The following is a 22,016-nucleotide window of genomic DNA, read 5'->3' on the forward strand; positions in this document are numbered from 1 at the left end:
TTTAGTACAGTGTTTAAGAAAACAGCTTTTTATAAGCCTATTTTTTAAATGAACTTTTCTTTTTTAACTAAATAATACAATAATACCCCTGCCACAGCAAACTTGCAGATTAAGTGAATTTCCATTTACATAATATCCCTATGAACCTGCGTAAGTGTATTTAAAATAAAATTTTTAACATTCACTAAACAGGTAAGTTACAAATAAATTACAAATGCAGTTTATAATTGCATTTTGTACTAATAAAGATAAATTTATAATTTATCCATCATGTCACAATAAATATTGCCATTATTTTAGGAAACTAATAGGATAAATCAAAAGTTTGTACCTTTAGTTGGTGGGAGAAAATAAAATAATTATTAATTTCAGATTTGCATGAACAAAATTTGTTATTTATAAAGATTTGGAAGGGAATAGGTGCACACATAACTTACTTGTTTTGAACTAGACATACCTTAATAAATACACCGATTGCAAGAGATAGGTACATGTTACTTTGTTATCGTAAAATAGTGAAATCGTTAAATTCGGAATGATATAATGTACAAGTGTGAGCAATTAATACTATTTTAGTTTCACCATATGTTTGAATTAGGAGTCGATGGTGAAAATTGGTTTTACAAAATCATAAACCACACAGTGAGAATTTTTCTTTAATAAAAGTACAGTAGTTGATGTAGTTCAATTACCGGTAATTCTAAAAAAGAAAAACACAGGTAAAAAGGACAACACAGAATCTCTTGGGATTATAGTAGACACCTTTGAATGTCGAATTAAAACATGGAAAAGACATCTTTGAATGAGAAGTGGAAGGAAGTTCATGAGTCCCAAAATAAATGCTACAACACAACAAGACACAAAAAACTGTTTTATTAAATTTTTGTAAAAGTCGATCAGATGATCTAATAACTACTTAAGATTCATTCATTGTAGTTGTTCATTTCATAAAAATACTTGTAAACATTGACAGTTGCCATTAAAAACTACCAATTTAATGGTAAAAGCAATTTAATAAACTGTACCATTAAATACGAGAACCTCTGACATCACTGCCTTGCTGTCACGGCCCACGCTACTTACTGAGCTACCGACTCACCAGTCACCAATGCATACAAATGCACTTAAGACTCTGACTTTGATGAATAATTTGACTCTGTACCTAGTTCAAAGAGTGTATTTGATGTTTGATCATAATTTCATCTTATTTCTAGCTATCTATCTTCGATGGAACATATTCTTAAAGAAATTAGAAAATGGTCCATCAGATTTTGGTCCTCTTGCTCCAGGATCTGTAGGGCCACCGGGGCCGTACGAACTTTGACCCCACTTTGGACCCTCATGGCCGTAGGAGCTTTGACCCCACTTTTGACCCTCTTGGCCGTAGGAACTTTGACCCTCCTTTGGACCCCCATTTTTGTATTGGTAATCAAAACCTCCCCCAGGTTTCTCCTTGTAGTAGTGGTGATGATGGTGGTGCACGACTCTCGGGGATGGGTGGTGGTTACGACTCATCAACATTGCCAAGAGCAAACCCAGGCTGCCTAGTCCGAATCCCCCTGTGTATCCGAAAAATCCAGGGCCGAAGCCAAAGCCGACTTGGGGTCCAGTGTTGTAGTCATCGTAGTAAGATGAACTGTAGCCGAATGAGGCAACATTGCAGCTGCTGCTGATGGATAGAAAACACGCTGATATCTGGAATATAAAGTATACTTGATAGTCATCAGAACAACTTATACCTTAATGTCGGTCTATTTTTTAATATTTCTTGGTTGTTACACAGTGTGTCCAGTAAGTAAAGAGCTATGCCCCGTTAAATGCTATGTTTTGTAACATTGTGGTTGGAGTCACTCGATTTCATGAAATATGACTTTAAGAACTTTGAAGTCCGACATTTTGAAATTTTAGATCCGTCCAAGCTAATTTTTTTAAAAGTATTATTTGTTACCTTAGCCTAGTATTTGTAAAGTACAAAATGACATAGTAAAAAAGTGTTTTTGGAAAAAATTTCAAACATTATTATTTTTCTTTACTTTGACTATTTTTTTAAACTTTTTCCTGAGGTAGGCTATTGCTTTTTACTTACTGGACACCATGTATGTTTTTATATTTACTGACATATTTCCATTTCCTCAACTGAAACTAAGTTTTGTTATGGTGGTTACAGTTACAAAATAGACAAAAACACTCAAGAGCCAAACAATAAATTATAATAGAGTTAAAATATAGACAGCTATCACATCATGTATGTAAATTTTATCTGTATTTATATAAGTCTGAATTGGATAAGATACAATCATATTTGTATTTATAATCCTTATTGGGAGAAAACACAAGTTCTGTCCAAAAAAATCAATCAATATGAGCAGTAGTATTTTATCATAATAGAGCATCATACTATAACAAAACTATGGGTGAATATATGTAAATACCCAATAAATGGTTTGTTGGTTAACTTCCATACCAAAATAACTTTTATAAGGGATTATTGAATGTACCTATTTGAAAGAAAACACTCCTCAAAATCGACCAGTTGATTTTTTACATTAATTGTACTTGTATCACAAGTAATTTTTAGAAATTACCTGTTTTTTTATAAATTAAATTTCAGAACATATTTTATAAAAGCTTTTGTACAAACAAACAAAAGTATTTCAAAACATCTATTTAAATAAAAAAATAAATTTTCAACATTAAAAAAAAAACTTTTTCCTATTACAGGGGCCAAATAAATTAGCATATATGTCTTACTCTATATCACACATACAACAAGTTTGACATACATTTAGTTTAGTTTAAGTAATAAATTATGCTTATTAGAGGACAATTCATATTTTCAATTTAAAATTTGGATAAAAATAATATTCCTGAATTTAGCTTTACTCAACAGCCTACGTACCACAACCAGATAATGAATCTTCATTTTCTAAAAAAAAAAAAAACATAAATCTTAAATTAAATAAACATTTGTACAATTACACTAAATCGTTCCAAAGCACTTGTTGACCACTGTACACCTCATTAAAAACGGTCAGTAATCTCTGATATACAATCTGGATGACTATAAATGACAGAGTTGATGAATCATATCAGATTACAAAAATATTTTTCATTTGTATGTATCTATGTACGCAAGCAAAGTCAAATATCTACCTCTTTTGTATAATGATACACAAGGGCAAAAAAAATTTTATAAATTACTGCAGAGTACCTGGGGACTGGTGTGATTAATCACAATGGACTATTAATTAGGCATCGGTAGTGATGCTGTCAATATAAATTGCAATTTATTTACCTTCTAAAACATTTGAGGGTGTAAAAAATGGCATGCCCAACAACTTGATAAAGGTATTCAAAGTCAAATATGGCACCAATTCAATTAGCAATAAAGTAAATCTACACTTGAAGACTGTTTCCATCGATATTATATATATATATATATATATATATATTGATATATAAATATAGTATATATAGTCTATATAGTATATATAGTATATATAGTCTTTATTGATATCGATGTGTGTTTCTTGCTGAGTTGAAGAGGTGAGAAGATACAACCTTTAACCCTGACATTTCTATCTGTATTTAAAGGAGTTTGGACGGATACGATTCGAGCTATGCTTGCTGGTTTCCACCTGCGTAATATTATGAGTTTTCACTTTATAAGTTCGCAGCTTTCTATATAGTAGCAGTGACGTAGCCAGGATTTCAAAATAGGGGGGGGTTGACCGACCGGGGGGTCTGGTGGTATTCCATACCCCCCCAGGTAAAAGGGGGGCCCGGGTAATATTTAAAAAATATAGGACCTAACACGGTCTTTTTTAGCTCTATTGGCATTGAAACTAATCAACCCCAACGTCAATACAGTATGATTATATAATTTAACATTTCATTTAACAAACAAAATATTATATTTAAGACTGGAAGGGGGGGTCCGGACCCCCAGGACCACCCCCTGATGGCTACGTCACTGATAGGAGGTAAGTTAGGCTTCCTAGAACAAATATCCCTCAACTCAAACTGGTGAACAAGTGAGACTGAGAGGCAAACCAAAAATAAACGGTATCAGCATTCTGACAACTTTCTCCTATAAGTTTGTCAATAACCTTTATCATGTAAGCGGCGAGAGTAAATATACGGAAATGGGATTTGTACAATTTTGTTCAGAATTTAAAGGGCTACAACATACTAAATTTTTATCAAAATCGTTCGGGCCATTTTTGAGAAAATTCGATTTTTCCTATTTTTTATGGGTTTTTATGGGAAAATCCCCATTAAAAATCAAAATTTTTAAAAAATGAAAAAAAAACGCCTGGAGATAACATGGATTAGAACCTACATATCAAATTTCATCGAAATCGGGCCACAGGTGTAATCCCTAGCTCTGTACACATCCAGACACACATACACACACACAGACATCACTCCACGAATATATCCACTCAAAACTCAAACTTGAAAATGTTGACGAAAACAATACTTTCTCCATATACTATGGTATAGGGGGAGAAAGTAAAAGGAGCACACACACTTACAAAAAATACTAATACTGCCAGAAATAGCAGTGGAAAGTAGAAGAGTAATGTAGGTAGGTACTGTACCTATTTATTTCACGCTATATTTTATTTCCAATGTAATAGCCTAATGTATTAAAGGAATGAATAAAACAATATCTGTAATAATGTAGTAAAATAGGGAAGGTTATGCCATAGACTAACCAACACTTGGGGGAGTATGTTTTATCTATGGTTATGCCCCCTCTCGGTTTTAAGTGTATTGAGCCGTTGGTTATACTGTATACATCTCTTAAACGGCTTACATTTGGCTAATAATATTAAATAACACTTAAAACATAATAATAATAAAATGAATAGTCTAATTATTTACTTTTATGACACGATTTGACGAGGGTGGAGCTTAATACACTTTTACCACAGACAATATAATACTTTTACGAATTGTTATTATACTTTTTTGTAGTACTCTCAAATTAAGTACTCTCCATGGATCGAAGGTGTTTGATGTTTACTGGCCGTTCACTCTATCCAATTGGTAAGAAGGAAACTCCCTTAATACACAAGTCATAATAACAAGTAATTTCCTACTAATAACTTTAATTTTTGCTCTCGTAGGAAATACTATAAAATAAAAAATTATATACATTGACAATGTGTAATCTAACTTGTAAATAGTTCTAAATTTAAGAAGCTATCGTTATTATTATAAAGTATTTGGTCAAGTTTTAGCTAATCTACTTCCTGCTGTTCAGTCATTGGTTAAGAAATTGACAGACGCTTGTGTGTATTGGTTGACGTCTGTCTCTGTACTGTATGACAAGTAAACAAAGTGGTTTGTGACATAAGTACATTATTAAAAGGAGTTGTTTTTGTGTCATCTAAGGTAAATTTACTCTATATTTACTCTCAACACATCGAATAGACAAATTAAATCCGTGTATTTTTTATGGTTTCATTCCCAGTAGTTACAGTAAGAGAATTTCATTGCATTGTCGGTTTTGTTTAGGCTAAGCTCTCCATTGTTATCCGTCATAAGGTAAAGCAGCCGGTTTCTGATAATGGCTTGAATTTCAATGACATTTATTTACTCTATCAATTCTTACTTTGTATTTAAATTTGTATTATCAGTGAACATCTTCTGAAATTTGTATTTCAGACTGCACTAGAAGTACAGATACAATAAACAGCTTATTTTTCTTAAGCTTAGGTCCTAGTCTAGGCCTAGATGATTACGTTATCAATAAAATTTTAAGTCAATTTAACACAAATCAGAGTCTAGATGTTTGCTAATTAATTTGTATCTTTAGCCTAGCCTATACAAATCAATTTATGAACCATTTTTGCAAAGTTACAGATGTCAGATTATTGAAGCCCCATTATGTTTTCACACTCTTTCAGTTGTTCAGTTAAGATTCTTAACTATCCTTGCATACATCAAAATTGATTAAAATATAGGTGGGCTTGTGTTAATCCTGATTCATAAATTGGGTTAAATTCGGTTTGAGTTAGGCCTAATCACTTTTATAAATTGACCACAAATTTCACTATAACTGGGTGAATGAAATAAAGTTATAACTTAGTCCGTCCATTTGGTCATGATACCCAGCGGATTAGGAACCTTCTCGGGACTCCAACTCACCCGCTCGCCGGGCTGGCCGGAGACAAACAGCGACTCACCCACTGTCACAGTCCCACAGATCTGCAACTTTTTTTATTTTAATTTAAAATAAATTTTTCTATATAGATTTGAGTTCTACATGAAATTCCAAGGGTACACTTCCATATCTGTTGGCACAAACAACCGAATGAAAATATCAATCTATAACTTAGCCTATATCAATTATTCGATATAACTTATCGTTTTTAGTTAGGTAAGGTTAACCTAACCTAACCAACCAAACAATAAGTTAGATTGAATAAAAAAATTGAATAATCCATATTACTCATTCGGTTGTTTGTGTCAATAGATATGGAAGTGTACCCAATTCCAAAAATAATGAGGCCCAAACATGATGTGGATATTTAGGTAATATCTACGATCTGAAAGTAGTTGGCCTACAATTACTCTGTATGGTCACCAGCTTTATTTTATTTATTTATTTTTTTGTATTTGATTTTATTTTAGTTTACATTCTAACGGACAGCTGCTCCATTTTGATATTTGGTACAATTTAGTGCAATAACATACAAGACTTGCTTAAAGCTAACTAACTTAAGCTAATTAACAATGAATCAGTTAAAATCAAAACAAAAATGAGAAACGGCAACATGGTGGTAAAAATGACAGCAGCAAGCAACAAAACGAGTGATAAAACATAACAGTAACAACAAAACAATTCAATTTAAGCTTTACAATGAATAACAATAATAGTTAACAAAGAATAACAGTTTAAATTCATTATAAAAGAAATAACAATAAATTAACAAAGAAAAACAGTGTGGAAATAAATGCTTTCAACAAAGATAACAATATAAAGATAACAATGATAACTAAAATTGAAACAATGAAACAGTGGTGTAGACTTTGAAAAGAAAAACAAAAGAAATAGACTACATAAACACTCTTCTAACCCTTCGCTTGAATGAGGCAACACCAAACAGGAAGAAGTCAGCACCATCAGACACGCCGTTTCCTGCTCGTTGCATGCGTGCCACAGCCCCATTTGCCTCGTAGTTCGTGCGGTGGTGTAGTCTCGCAAAGAGGTCTCTTGAACGGGTGCACGAAGGAGTTTTGAGCTGGATCTGTCGTAGGATTTCAGGACAGTCAATAGGTAGGCTACTACCATTTAGTATCTTATGAAGGACTGTCAGAACAGCGATAGCCCTACAATCCTCCAGAGGCTGTAGGCCAAGGTCCCGCGACAGGTCTTCAACTGGAACCTGGTGATATTGAATTCCATTTTTTACCTCAACCATCCTGACGAATCTGTGTTGGATCCTCTCTAGTTCATCACAAGGTACTTCTGATGAGGGCTCCATACAGTTGAACAATATTCTAGAATGAGTCGCACCAACGTACAACTTTGTCCGACTTTCAGATAGTAAATATTAAGTACTGCATGGCTATTCTATAGTACTCTGGGCTTCACAGCCTTTCCAATCCATATCAACAAAAGCTTAAAGGTTCCAGATGTGTTTGATAAACAGTATATAGGGAGATTTTTTTGCATTCTGTGATCAGGACTGGTCAGTAACCTTCTTTTGTACAGGCTGAGAACTTTTTAGGTAACATTTTAAAGTTAATAATAACTTGATAATAATTTGGTCATTTGTGGAACCCTTGATAATTTCTTCAAGTCATGTTTAAAAACATCAACTGCATCGTCATCTGCTGACAACTTCTTTCCAAATAAATATAGCAAATCCCATAGCGATTTTTAAACCTGCTAAGCCACCTGTTACTAGCATCAAATTCTTTTTATATCTGTGCCAAGCATTTTAGCCAAAAGCTTAGCCTTTTCTGAAGAACAGAGAACCTTACCTGGGTTCCTTTTTCCCTTTGTTGTGTGAACCAAAAAAAAAACAATGATTCATTAGGCCTAGCTCTTTAAAATTAGTAGTACTTCATATTTTTACGATTAGGAACTGTTAGGTAATATTTAAAAGTTTTTCCTTACTTATAATCCAGTCAGCAACTGTTGAAACCTGCAGCTACATTCCTCAAAATTTCTTCTATTTCCTCTTCATCTCACAGCTTCTAGTTTTTATTGATGCTCATTACAACATGTTTCCTTTTAGCGAATTTCCCTGTAGGGAAGTAGAGCTATTACCGTAGGTTTCATGGTAAGACCTAAGCCCGGGACCGATTTACTTTTTCATTTTGGTGTCCCCAGAGGCCAAAAACACCATTGGTTCAAATTTTTATCTATAAGTATAATATATCTATATATATGTCCATCCGCACGATAACTTGAGTAATTTTTGTCCGATTTTGATAAAATTTGCTTTGAAGGTGTAAGGCGAGATAATCTTGAATGAGTTCCCGAACCAGCATGATCGGACTATGAGAACGGATGCTTATGGGGGGCTTTATGGGGTAAAAATAGGTTTTTCCCATTTTTGACCCTAAAACACAAAATTTCACAATTTCTTTTTATACCATTTTGTAGAGCTTTAAAAAACAAATAATTTAGTATAGGCCTACTGAAGCGTTATTATGCGCCTAATTGTTACGGAGAAAATTCAAAAAAATTGTAATTTTAAAATTCCCATGTTATTCTTATGGATAACTAGCAGAGTACCCGTCCTTCGTACGGGGTTGGAATCTATATATATAATTCTGTAAGACCAAATTTTTACCAGAAAATTGTGGACGTCTGGTAAGTCGCAGAAAAGTGGGAGAGGTCTTAAATTAAAGGTCTTGACCCCAGGGACTCGGGAAAAATAGCAGAATTCCCATAAAGTTACCAGAAAACGAGATATAACGTAAAATATCCACCATAAGAAATGCATGGGGACTGAAAAACGTCTGCATTCTATCAGCTGTTACTTATTTATTTGCAATGTTTACATATTCCGAAAGTCAATGTTGGTAAATAATGTTTAAAATGAATTGTGTTTATTTTTTTTTTGTTTTCCGTTTTATAATGAGTGAAGTAACTAGACAGGGTAGGGGAAGACCTGCAAGACGTGGAAGAGTGTCCAGGAATTCAACAGACTTAAGAAATGCAAAAGAGAATGTCATGTAGGGCCTAACTGTGAAAGAAATCCAGAAGATGTTTTAAATAAAACCTGTCTTTTGAAGAACGCTGGAAAATGACTTGAGTGTTGTTTCTCACAATCTAGGTCTTCTTAAAGCACTTGCATGCATTGTGGCACATTTCAATTCGCAGAGAAGGCCACAAATTGACATTTCAACGCATGTTGCCACAATGGACATGCCACAACCACAAGTAAATGACGTACTAAAAGAACTGTTTTTACATGATTCGAACTTCATAAAAACATAAGGCAAGACAACAGTGCAATGGCTTTTGCGTCGCTTTCCGCCACACAAAAAGAGATTCCGGGAAATGGGCCTTACTGTTTTCAAATTCAGGGACAAATTCATAGATATATTTCTGACTTACTACCGTGAAATGGGGAGTTGCCTTCATAATAATTAATAATAATTTTAACCTTTACATTTGCATTTGGTTCTTAAAATGGAAACTATAACAGAATTCGTAAGATTACAAAACAAATCTACAATTTTAAACTAGAAAATATGTGCAATGTTTGGCTGTATGATTTCAGCTCTGATTCGTCGTTCTCCGGGCTCAGGCCAAACCGTGTGCACGTTTCCATTTGTTAATATGTTGTGTTATTGATTTATCATTATTTTACAATTGTATTTCATTGACACATCAGAAGCAACTAATATACGACTCCAACGGAAGGAAACCAAGATATAAAACAAGAAACACTGTTAATTTTAAGTACCGTAACATAAAATTGATAATTTTAAAAAGATATTTCGAATACCTATTTGTCTTTTTATATACGGTTTTTTTTATTGTAGTCTAAATTAGGGGCTATGGCCCCTACAGGCCACTAGTATAAGTATAAAATGCTTATTGCAGTTATACAAGCTTTGCGATTGCAATGGGTGGAGGACACAGTTTGATAAAATTTCCTTTTTAAAATTTACAGTATTCTATAGTATTACACATCTACCATAGCCATAATGTTCTACCATTTCACCAAACAATAGAGAAAAATAAATTATCAATTCGCAAAATATCACAAATTATTCATGAAATGAAAAACATAAACATAACTGTAAACAATCCTACTTTGACAGTTCTCATTGCGAATCACAGTTTTTTGTTGCTGCTTAGTTCAAATTAGCTGTTTTCATAAATGCAAAAAAAATATAGTGCTGCACCCTGTTGGTAAATCTTATAACTTTTTAATGCTTTTCCATATCATAGAACCAACTTTTTTAGTTGAAACAGCTGACTAATTTCTTTAATTCCCTTTAAATATGAATACTTATAAGGTTAACATGGGGAATTACAGAGCCACTGGGGCGGAGCCCGAAAGGATTTTTGAGATAAGAATATGCCTATATGTTAATCGGAAATGTAAGCTATCATCATGGCAAATTTCAGCCCAATCCGTCCAGTGGTTAATGCCTGATTGAACTTCAAACAAACAAACAAACAAACAAACACACAAACTTTCACATTTATAATATTATGCGTGATTGAACTTCAAACAAACAAACAAACAAACAAACAAACAAACTTTCACATTTATAACATTAGTAAGATAAGTCAACTGTTGTAGTTTGCTTGTTTATGAACATATTTTGATTAAATTTGGAAAATACATGAATTTCTTACTAAACTACAGTACCTTTTAACATTTTACATAAAAAAAAAACTTTTTTACCCTCCCTGTTGCAGCAAACCTAAGTACTCATTAAACTAATTCTGTTTAAATAGGGAATAAATGTGATATTTTAAGGAGACATTTTAGTTTGAATCCAATCAGGCAAATGGAAATTCGCTAAGTCTGCAAGTTTGCTGCGGCGGGGGTATTTTTTTACATTATAGGCCTAGCCTACAAATTGTAAAATTATATATATATATATATAAAAAAACAGCACCGTAAGTAACCCGTTAATCTTATGAAACACACACATACGGGTAGAAACAGTTTTACATTTAGGCCTAATTTACTTCAATCGCAAGACACAAAGGAGCAGATGCAAACGAGTGCACTGATACAAATGTAACACTGGCCATAGTAATGCAGAAAGTTTTCATGGAATGCGCAAGCGGGGGAAGGGTTGGTCAGTCGCAACGGGTTATTCTGAGAAGGTCAGTGGCCGCGGCGGCAGTGACTCTTGTCATGCCGATGCCGGGCCAGCTATCTACACCACGGCTGACAAGCTCTCCTGCTCAGCCTCATTTTCCAATTGATTTGATAAATTACAGTTTCGGTTTAACGGGGTCCGGTTTAAAATTTTAATTTTTAGGATAAGGTAGTGTGGTTAGTTTACTACAGCAGAGAGGTTTAATAACAAGATTTGCTATAGTTATTTATGAGCTGGCTAATATTTAACAATCTTGCAACAATTATCCTGCAGTGGTCTGTAATATCTCATGATCAAGGAGTTTCTTTTTTTTCAATGCATCCTTGATAATTGTGTGCATAAGTTAGTTACTTTACTGTTGCTTATCATAGTTAATTATTTAAGCATTAACAATTTAATGCTGACAACTATAATGGATCTGTATCCCTCCGATAGTCGACCCATATTCTCCATTCTTAAGCTTCCAGCGTTTTCTTTTATTTCTCCTCTTTCCTTTAATGTTGGCCTACAGTTTGTCTACAGTGTGCACAGAAAAAATATAAACAAAAAAATCTCTGTATAAGTTATTCAGTATAAATTCTTTTTGTTTAGGATCCCTGAAGTGTGAAAATGGCTTGGCGATTTAAAGCATCCAAGTTTAAGAATGCCGCTCCCATCGTTCCCAAGCCTGAGGCTTGTATTAGAGACATTTCTGTGGGCTCCTATCAGACTTATGGAAACAACATTACTGCTTCTGCTGCGTTTATGGCCTTCAATGTTGACCACAACGGTAAGACTTTTGATTCTTTCTATTTTTAAGTTTAAAACTAAAACTGATTTGACTATGAAATTTTTTTTATATAGTGTGTATTGGCTTAGCCTAATTAAATAACTTTTAATAATTATTGTAGGCTCAAGTTTGGCAGTTTTACCAATCGATGACTGTGGGAGAAAAAGCAAAACAATGCCATTACTGTACGCTCACACAGATACAGTAACGGACATGGACTTTTCGCCGTTTCATGACGGATTACTTGCTACAGGATCTCAAGACTGTCTGGTAAGTTAAATCAGTTTTAACTTAAATAAAAAAGAATGAAGTCAGTCTTTTGATATCTTGAACGGTTTTCAAGATATTTCCATCCACTTTTTGGACTAATACCAGTTAAACTGGTAATGTGATAGAAATCCAACAGGAGCTGGTTTGATCCTGGGAGGGAGATCTCTTGTTATTTCTGAAATTAAACATCATTTGTCGTTGGACTTGATGAGTAGGCTACAACATCCAACAAAATTTCAACGTTAAATAAGAACAAAACCAAAATTTGACTGTTGTCTTAAGACTATAAATGCCTAAAAGTATCACTGAGGTTAAAATAATATAACATTATTTAGGCCTATTCTGTAATTTAATTAATTGTTCTTAACATCCCAGTTTAAGGTTTGAATAATGTTAAATTGAAAATCAGCATGTTCTGATTGTGATCTCAACTTGTTAATGAATTCAGATGTATATTTTATTTTGTCTGTGCTTTTGTTGATTAATTATTAGTTGATTGTTTCTGTAGGCTATAGTCTAATGCAATTTGTTAACAATGTAGTGTGTATTTATTTCTTTTTATAAGAGACTTTTTGGATCAAGAAAAGCTGCCTATAAGTGATCCAAATAAAACTTTGTTTAATCAAGAAAATGAACTTAATAATGCTATATTATGCCTACTGCCAGTGTCATGTAAAATGTCCACGACTATAAAGTATTTGATTTGGTTTGTTACGTTGCACCAGGTAAAAGTATGGCACATCCCAGAGAAAGGATTGGAAGAGAACTTGACTGACCCCGAGTTGACGTTTTCCCACAAGCAGCGACGGGTGGAGACCGTCAACTTTCACCCGACAGCCAACTGTCTGCTGTGTACCTCGTCTTTCACAACAGTCACCCTGTGGGACGTCACCGCAGAGAAGGAATTGTATAGTACGTAAACAAGCAACAATGTAATACAGAAAAACCCCTTTTAACCGCTCCCCTTTAAACCGAAAGTTGGGTTAAACAAAACTATCATAAACAATTTAAATCAGTTGGAAAATGAGCTAAACAGGAATTGTTTGCCATGGTACAAGTTGTTCGTCCGGCTTAGCCTACAGAATGGCGAAGGAGACAACTACATGGCTCTCGGCTTTCATACCGTTATGAGAAAACAGATAATCATTCATATCTCAAAATTATTGTATTATGACATCTTACCTATATTATTCATTTAATTAGGCATAGTTTAAATAATTGTGTATTTCTAAATTATTTTTCACTACCTATGTAAGTTTTCAACCACAGTAGCCTACCACTGTAAAGCACAGTTTGGCTTAGGACAAGGAACATGGAACATTAAACATTGTCTACAGTAATGCAATGGATAAATTACTGCTCTCTCAGAAATAAGTCATTCCACTTTCTTTTTCGCCTAGTTTTAGTTATATAATTTTTAGAATTTTTATGGATGTGAAGTATAGAAACCCATAACTACGACTATATCCGCCTGGGTGAAAATTGACATTGTCGTTGATTTGTGTGTTTCCTGTGGTAAATAAAGATATTTTTATCTTTGTCGTTTTGGTTGCGGATAAAAATCATATGTTAGTCTTTTGCCAAGAAATCTAAGCACTTCAATGCACATAATTGAATTACTCTATTGGCTTTCTTTCTCATGATCACTGTTGTACTGTTCCGTTGTTATTGTTGTTGTTTTTTATACATTAATATCTGCTGTTTGCCCTTAGGTAACAGTGAACACACAGATGTAGTGCAAGCAGTGAGTTGGAAAACTGATGGAAGATTGTTGGCGACTTCCTGCAAAGATAAGCAACTTAGGGTTAGTGTTGAAATTAAAACAAAATAAATTGCATCAGCTAACTGACACATACAATCCTCCCATTAGCTTGTCAAAAAACCCTTATGGTGGTAGGCGGTTGGAGTAACTATGATATTTTATAAGTAGAATAACAAAAATTTTAATATCCTTTGACTAGGCCTATATGGGGTTGTAAATTTTGTTTAGAGTTTAAAGGACTTAATATACTAAGTTTTAATCAAAATTGGTTAAGCCGTTTTGCAAAAATCCAATTAGGCTAGTATGTAATGCTATTTCAAAGATCGAGAATACCTTTATCTGAAATTTCAGGACCAGCCTATTCCTAATATTAAGGCATTAAGTAAGACTTTGCTGTGCTTTGGTTGGTTTGCCAATTTTGTTCTATTAGCTGCTCTGCCAAGCTATATATTGACCTGGTAAACTAAGAGTCCACCTTGTTGCAGGTTATAGATCCCAGAACCACTAAACACCAAGTGACGCACACAACCAATAGTCATCAGAGCATCAAAGACTCCAGAGTGGTGTGGTTGGGAGATACCAACCGAATATTGACAACTGGCTTTGACTCGGTTAGTCAGACATACATCCGGTTACGTTTCTTGGATTTTGCTTTAAAATTCATTAGGACATTATTTGGTGTAAATACTTTAAGTAGGCCTGCCTATTGAAAAATAGGACCATTTTCAGAAATAGGTTCAAAAACCAAGAAAGAAGCTTCCAATAATATTATAATATATTTGTTTCCTAGAAGATATTTTGAAATGGTTTCATATGATGGTGTTTCTGCACACAAATTAGGCTGAAGTTTCTAGGGGTCTGTGGGCCAGACTTTCTAACTTCGGGTTGGGTCCGGCCAAACATTATGGGCTTCGGATCTTGGGCCAAAATTGGGTTACTTTAGAAAGTATTGATAAAAAAAATAATCGTAATTCGTAACATTGTAATGCTGTAATGAGTTTTTAAAATATTGTGCATCATCTCTCCCAGTCATATCGAGGACATCATCTCCATACAAGGCAAAATCATGAACATCTTCTGCAATCATACATAAATTTTGAAGATGTCTTAAAAAAAACAATTGTTGGGGTCGTAAATGCCTTACCTGGGCAAGTGATAAGCTTCACCTTCTTCCGAGGTCATGATTAAATTGTGACCATCTTCGGCAGTCACTGAGACATCATCATCATCGTCTCCCGCGACTGTGGTGAAATCGTAATTTTTCAATTGTTCACTTCCTGCAGTTGCAAAATTTAAAGCTTAGCTCAGTTTGCCCCACAAATAATCCGCTCACATACCTCTAACATAAATTACCCGACTCCCAGCTTGCTCTGACCCGATCAGAAGACATCGAGGACCCACGGACCCCTAGAGGGTTCATTCGACAAAGTTTATACTAGTGTTGATGTTACTTTGTAGTGATTGACAGTTTATCCTAATTGAGCTCATTGTTTTTGGATGCTTTGCAGGCTCGGCAGAGAGAAGTCTACATCAGAGATATAAGAAACTTCAGCCAACCAGAAAAAGTTCTGGTTTTGGATAGCTCTACTGGGTAAGAAAAGTTTACTCTTTGGTATATATGGTTTAGTTCTAAAATAATAACGGAAAAAGATTAGATTTCTTAGTCATAAAGAGCAATATTGGTTGCCATTCATTAAATATTTATCAGCTAATATTTTGTCAACATTAGTAATTCAACATCTGGAGTGATAAGAGTTTGTTCAGGTTCTAGTCTCATGCTTTTGTTTTTATGGAATTTCTGTGATATAATAAATCAACCAGTTTCAATTATTCCAAAAATACATTTTAATGTTATGATTTAGGCCTACTTAGAGTTTGGCAAATCTTCTTGTAAGATGTTATGGGTGATAGAATTTGAGTTATGTGAGTTTGAAGAGCAGTACACCAGCATTACGTAACTAATAACTAAGTTTGATTTGATTTAATGAAATTTATTTTCTTCAGAAGGTCATGGACTAAGAATACAAATAAATATACCAATAACTTAACTTATTGACATTCCAATTATCAAGTAAGTCCATTTACTTGTTTAGAAAACTATATTTTCAAAAATGGCTGGATGAGGTTGGCAGAGGAACAGTTTTATTTTTGTTACGGGGAAATAGTGAGCGATAATATCTCAAGGATAAAAGCTCAGCTTGATTTTCTGACTCAGTGCTTTATCACTCAAGCTCAAGCTTTAACCCATTGGAGACTTTGCACGAGACTGTCTCGTGATGAGTTATGTTGGCCCAAAAGCCTCATCACGAGACTATCTCGTGATGACGACATAGCATTATTATTGATTTTTTAAATAATTAATTGTTGCGTAGTTACTAAGTTTTATGTATTGAAATGTTTCTCAAGAGTTATAGTTTAAATAAAAAAATGATTATTTAAGAATAAACTAAAAGTAATAAGTAGAAAACAAGTAACAAAAAGTGTAAAAATATTACATAATTTAAAGTTGTCATTACTTAACAGCTGATTTGTTTTATTTGTTATAAGTCTACAGTTTTACAATAAAATCGTTATATTACTCTCTCTGTAATATTAGAAACTGACAAGGGATGTTATTTTCATTTGTACGGTTGACAATATGGTGCAACAGATGTGACGTCATTGTTTACATTATTGATTTTCAGACCTTTGTGTTTGTTTGTGTTCGTACTTTCAGTGGTGATAAGTCATTATAACTTAGTTACTTATTATTTAAATGGGGGGCCATCCAAACTAATTTGATCGCATATTCTCGAGTGAGATTGACAGACTTTAAGTGCGAAAATGACAGTGAAAGTGACGGCGAATCGGGCGGCGTAGGCCTAGTGGTGATGAGAGGGTAGACAGTGTTTTACATAAATAGCTGTAAAACATAGACTATTGTAGATATAATTACAAATTAAACATTTTTTATGTAGGGAATTAAATAAAGTAAGAGAATAAAAGCAAGAAATAGTAAAAAAAAATATTTATACTAAATTCTTTGACATTGCTTTTGAAAAATATAAGTTAGGCTATATAATTTTTTTTTCATTTTGAAAGATTAAAAAAAATTATTATTGTTATTTTTTACTTGAAACATGTTTATTACAATAGGAAATTTTATTTTGATTAATTTACATACAACTTTTATCTATTAAGTTAAAAAGCCAATTTTTTATGAATTTTTTACTGAAACACTGCAAATTAGCCATTTTTTAATGGATTCTAAAGGCTATGCTATTGAACTCAAAATTAACCAAGTCTCCAATGGGTTAAAACTTGACTCAGCTCGTAAATCGAGCCACTTGCTCTCACCTCCACCATCTTTGTCTTTAAGTTAATTTACAAAATAAATAATTCCTTACAATTTCTTTTCATGGGCAATGAGACAAAAACAATAGTAATTCTCACCCAAACCTTTGCATATTGAGGCAATAATAGTCTAAACCATGTACAAAATAATTGTATGTAATGGAATTTGCAGAATCCTCATACCTCTGTATGATCCGGACACATGCATGCTGTTTTTGGCCGGGAAGGGAGACACAACCATATCCTACATGGAAGTTATTGACAGGTAATCTATTTGCTATTTTAACATTTATATAGCCTATTGTATTTTCTTAGAACAGTCAAACAGTCAATTACACCGTCCAGTCATTCGGGCACACTCGGTATAAGGTAGGGGTGGGCGAGTACTCGACTGTCGAGTAATTACTCGAGTAGTTGGCAATACTCGACAGTCGAGTCAAGTAGTTAAAGATACTAGTGACTCGAGTCGAGTAGTGAGTCGAGTAGTAGACGTTAAGCCGATTTCGTTATTTTCATTGATATTTGACAAATAAATAGTAGGAAAGGAAAATGTTTGAGTTTTATTTAATCCCTTAACCCCTTTAAATATTGACATACTAGGCCTACTAATAATCGGCAACCTAGACATCGCTTGTGTCATCCATTTCACTGACAGCGACAGCGCCGACAGCTGAGCTGACACTGGGTGATAGGCAGTGGTGTAGGTGTGCGAGTGCGATGCATCGAATCCCGATTCGATCCAGCATGCATCAAAATCCCTATGCATCGATTACGTCACGATACAGCTCTACTAGTAAAAAGGGATGGTGCGATTATCGTCATCGACACCACCGATACTTGGACATTGGTATCGGTACCAAGACTCGATTGTCAAAAGTCGATTCCGATGATACCGACATCCGACAGGGATAAATATTTTATTTTAACATTTATTTACTGTATAGCTACAGAATTAGTTTTGTCATCACGGTTAACAATTTTCATAGCCAACTTAGAAACTATCTAGTTCAAAACAGCGACGGTGCCGGTGACATTGTTTAGCTTTAGCATTGCACAACACAATCTACGAATCTACATTTCAAGATGTCAGACTCAACTCAAGAGACAACCGGCGCGCGAATGTCCTGCCAACGCGAAATTAATTATACTAAACAATGTCTGTATCAATAAGTCAGACATTTAGATGTATTATTTTTATTTTTAGTACAAAATAAATAACCTAAACACGTTGAAATTTTCAGTTTACTAATCCCTGCACTATACGCATCATTAGAAAAATTATATTCAACCATTAAACTTTAACATCGTCGTATGGTTAGGCTTGCTTTATATTGCGCCAAAAAGTAGATCCATATTTTGATCTGTACTATCTACCTGATTAAAGAGTTTAGTGAAGTTTTAAGTGATACTATAACATAATTTATTTTTTTTTAAATATTATAAGCCTTAGTCCGTGTCGATTTTGTAATGTTAAAACGATTGGTGAATGTTGACAATAAAAGTATGTAACAACAGTTCTCATTGGTCAGGAGGCGTCAGTGCACTACCATGTCAGCCAATCGACTTTCGTGTTTCAATGGAGCAAATGACGATTGCTTTGACATCGTTTAATGTTTTATTGTGGGTGGAAAGGGTATCGATAAATATCGTGATTCGAGATCCGATATGTAGGACGTGTTTGTTTATAAATAATGAGTATTTAAGTATAAAAAACTAGGTTACAGACAGGTTCAAAACTTCGATTGTTCCGATCCATTGTTGACACCCCTACACGGAGGTTATAGTGACGTCGTGCATAAGGGCCAGGCAGGCCGGTTCACAGTGAATCCACTCTGCCGAACCTTGTTCTTGGTATAATCGGGAACATAGTCAAACACTTTTGTTACTAAATAAACTATGAAATGTTTGTTAAAAGCACTCTTTTGGAGATTTTAGTCCCAAAACATAATCTTTATTGTAGGCTAAAAGTAAAACCTATCTATTGCCATACTTTTCTCCACAGACGTCGACATAGGCTATTATGCAATGTAGGCTATTTAAAAAATACCAGGGTTTCAGTCAAAATACTTTTGTACATTGACAATGTGCTGTTTTAGCACAGTTCATTCCTTGACCACGATCGTTTTTACTCACTAGAGAAAAGACTCTCCTCACAAAATGTATTTGTAGGCCAAGATGTTTGTAATTTTTTTAATGTATAACTGCAATAATTGCTTTTAAAAAGAAATACAAAAACTGACAAATGACTTAGATTAATACTTAAAAAGTTAAGCCTATTTATAAATTAGTAAAGGAAACTTCATAGTCTCATCTCATCTCATCTCATCATAGTCAAATTCAAACATTTACAGTATTTCAAAATAATTAACACTCTTGTGTAATGGAAATCTGCAAGCGACTGAGGCCGAGGGTGAGGGAGCGCATGTGAACCAGGCTTTAGAACAAGGGCAAATTCTGCCAAACTTTCTCTTTTCCTCCCCCATGTCCCGTTAGACGGTGGGTGGGGTTTCACACAATAAACAGTTTATTCATTCACAGTAGAGAAGAGTTTTTGTGGCAGTGACGTATGTCTCTTGTCTGCTCTTCAAGTTCACACATCTGGACTTCTTTAAAACAATTATAATTAATATTCTTTATTAAAAATAAGTGAAACACTGTTGACATTTTCAAGGAAAAAAAGTTGAGAAATAAAAGTGTTAAAAATTTTGTTTGATTAGTTATTCTGTATTTCAAAAATATCCTCATTTATGATTATGTTTTCAGCTAGACTTGGTGACTTTTTCATAGTTAAACAAATTTTGAAGATATATAATTAGTGAGAAAATGTCATTATATAGGAAGTTAGTTTTTTCTCACTTGGGGGAAAATACTTACCTTACAAAGAGTATTTGTAGACCAAGATGTAGGCTAGGTACATAATTACAAAAAAAATTATAAACTAATGAGTTAACTAAGACAATTTCATGGAATTTCAAATAAATACAAAAACTGAGAAATGACTTAGATAAATACTTATAAGCCTATTTATAAATTAGAAGAAACTTGATTAGATCTCATGCTTTTAGTCAGATTCAAAAATTTTACAGTAGGTCTATTTTAAAATAAACACTTAGTTCCATATTTTTGCAATTTTTTTTCAATTAATAATAAACCTTTAACACCAAAATATAAGTTTGATACACATACATATTGTGTTTTTTATATGGTATAAAAGTTTTTAACCAGGTCTATTTTTGGTGAATTGAGAAATGCTTTGTTCGTAAAAATGAAGATGTAATATACGTAAAATAAAATTGTTGATTTTCTCATGAACTACTCGACTCGACTCGATACTCGAGTATTAGGGGTAATTACTCGACTCGACTCGACTCGACTCAAAAAAACACTACTCGCCCATCCCTAGTATAAGGCCATAAATAGCCTAGCCAAGTTTTTCAACAAATGATTACACAACGGTTCAAGAGAGTCTGCAGTTGAGGGAGGAGCCTATTTACCAAGTGACTTCGAAGGAGGTGGCCAATGAGGACCGTGCGCTGTTGCCAAATCTAATAATACTAGCTGATTTGAAAATATTGTTTATTATACTTGAATTAGTGCCGAAAATTAGTGAACGTTCGATGTTGCAATGTCACCCTAGTCCAGTCTTGCTACAGTAGAACCCCTCATATCCGGCCTTGGTTTTACCGGTCCTCTCATTATCCGGCCCCTTCCAGGAAACCAATATCAAAATGTTTTTCTCAAAGCTTACAGACGTTTAGATGCAAGCACTAGTCTTTGTGACTGCTCAAGTCATCAAACAAATTGTTCTCATTATTTATCTGTTTGTTTATACATTTATTTGCTGTGTCACTATACTCAGTTGAGCTAGTAGGATTAACCTCTGATCAGTTGGTTGATTATTTCCAAAGCGGGGTTAGTACAGTACAGTACAATTTTTGTATTTCACAAAATTGATAAGAATGTAAAGTTGAAATTCATGTACCATTTAAGTCCTATAACGATCTCCAAGTCCAATTTATTGTCATTTTTACCACCATTTAATACCTTTTGTTACCTGGAATCATCATATTTGTACTGTACGTGCCTCATTGCTTGACAACTTTAACCTACAAAAAATAATTTTTTTTTCTTTTTACAAACATGTTTATTTTTTTTAATACCAGAACAGACTGGAATGATACTTTTGACTGCATATTTTGATTACCTATTATTATTAGGTATGAATTGTCATTTTCATAAGACTGTAGGTTGGTTTATCCGGCCAAATCGTTATCCGGCCAGGGGCTTGGTCCCGTGGTGGCCGGATATGAGGGGTTCTACTGTATTGGCTGCCGCCAACTGCAGACCCTCGTGGCCCCTAGTATAGGTGTTAGCTCCTGCACTAAGGTAAGTCAACTGAACTATATTATACCTCATCAAAACAATCCTTTTTAATACAAAATGGTTTAGGCAATGAACCAGCTGATCTTAATCAGTAACAAAGCTATAATATTCATTGATCATACATTCTTCACTATTCTTCTAAAATGTCCACTCTAGTGTGCCGGTTTTGTATAAATT

General features: G+C 34.0%; 2 protein-coding genes across 5 annotated transcripts in view; one reads left to right on the plus strand and one right to left on the minus strand.

Annotated features, from left to right (window-relative positions):
* Nucleotides 1-852: 852 nt before the first annotated feature.
* LOC128990761 (uncharacterized) lies at nucleotides 853-3,027 on the minus strand. The gene is made up of 2 exons (XM_054413324.1): nucleotides 2,900-3,027; nucleotides 853-1,695 (listed from the first exon to the last, which is right to left on the minus strand). Exons 1-2 carry the CDS (start codon nucleotides 2,921-2,923, stop codon nucleotides 1,219-1,221), a joined length of 501 nt encoding a protein of 166 aa, XP_054269299.1. The 5' UTR covers nucleotides 2,924-3,027; the 3' UTR covers nucleotides 853-1,218.
* Nucleotides 3,028-5,295: 2,268 nt separating this feature from the next.
* LOC128989105 (coronin-7-like) overlaps nucleotides 5,296-22,016 on the plus strand; it is a 42,807-nt gene continuing 26,086 nt past the window's right edge. For all 4 annotated transcript variants that reach the window (XM_054410967.1, XM_054410968.1, XM_054410969.1 and 1 more), the window contains exons 1-8: nucleotides 5,296-5,403; nucleotides 11,914-12,091; nucleotides 12,213-12,361; nucleotides 13,087-13,273; nucleotides 14,074-14,165; nucleotides 14,609-14,734; nucleotides 15,632-15,714; nucleotides 17,629-17,721. In XM_054410967.1, coding sequence (XP_054266942.1) covers nucleotides 11,932-12,091; nucleotides 12,213-12,361; nucleotides 13,087-13,273; nucleotides 14,074-14,165; nucleotides 14,609-14,734; nucleotides 15,632-15,714; nucleotides 17,629-17,721 — 890 coding nt within the window. In that variant the 5' untranslated portion in view covers nucleotides 5,296-5,403; nucleotides 11,914-11,931. The remainder of the gene's footprint in view (nucleotides 5,404-11,913; nucleotides 12,092-12,212; nucleotides 12,362-13,086; nucleotides 13,274-14,073; nucleotides 14,166-14,608; nucleotides 14,735-15,631; nucleotides 15,715-17,628; nucleotides 17,722-22,016) is intronic.

Source organism: Macrosteles quadrilineatus, unplaced genomic scaffold, assembly GCF_028750875.1.
Source record: "Macrosteles quadrilineatus isolate MER2022 unplaced genomic scaffold, UCM_ALF_1.0 Scaffold_3__2_contigs__length_128488019, whole genome shotgun sequence".
In the NCBI taxonomy this organism is placed as follows: domain Eukaryota; kingdom Metazoa; phylum Arthropoda; class Insecta; order Hemiptera; family Cicadellidae; genus Macrosteles; species Macrosteles quadrilineatus.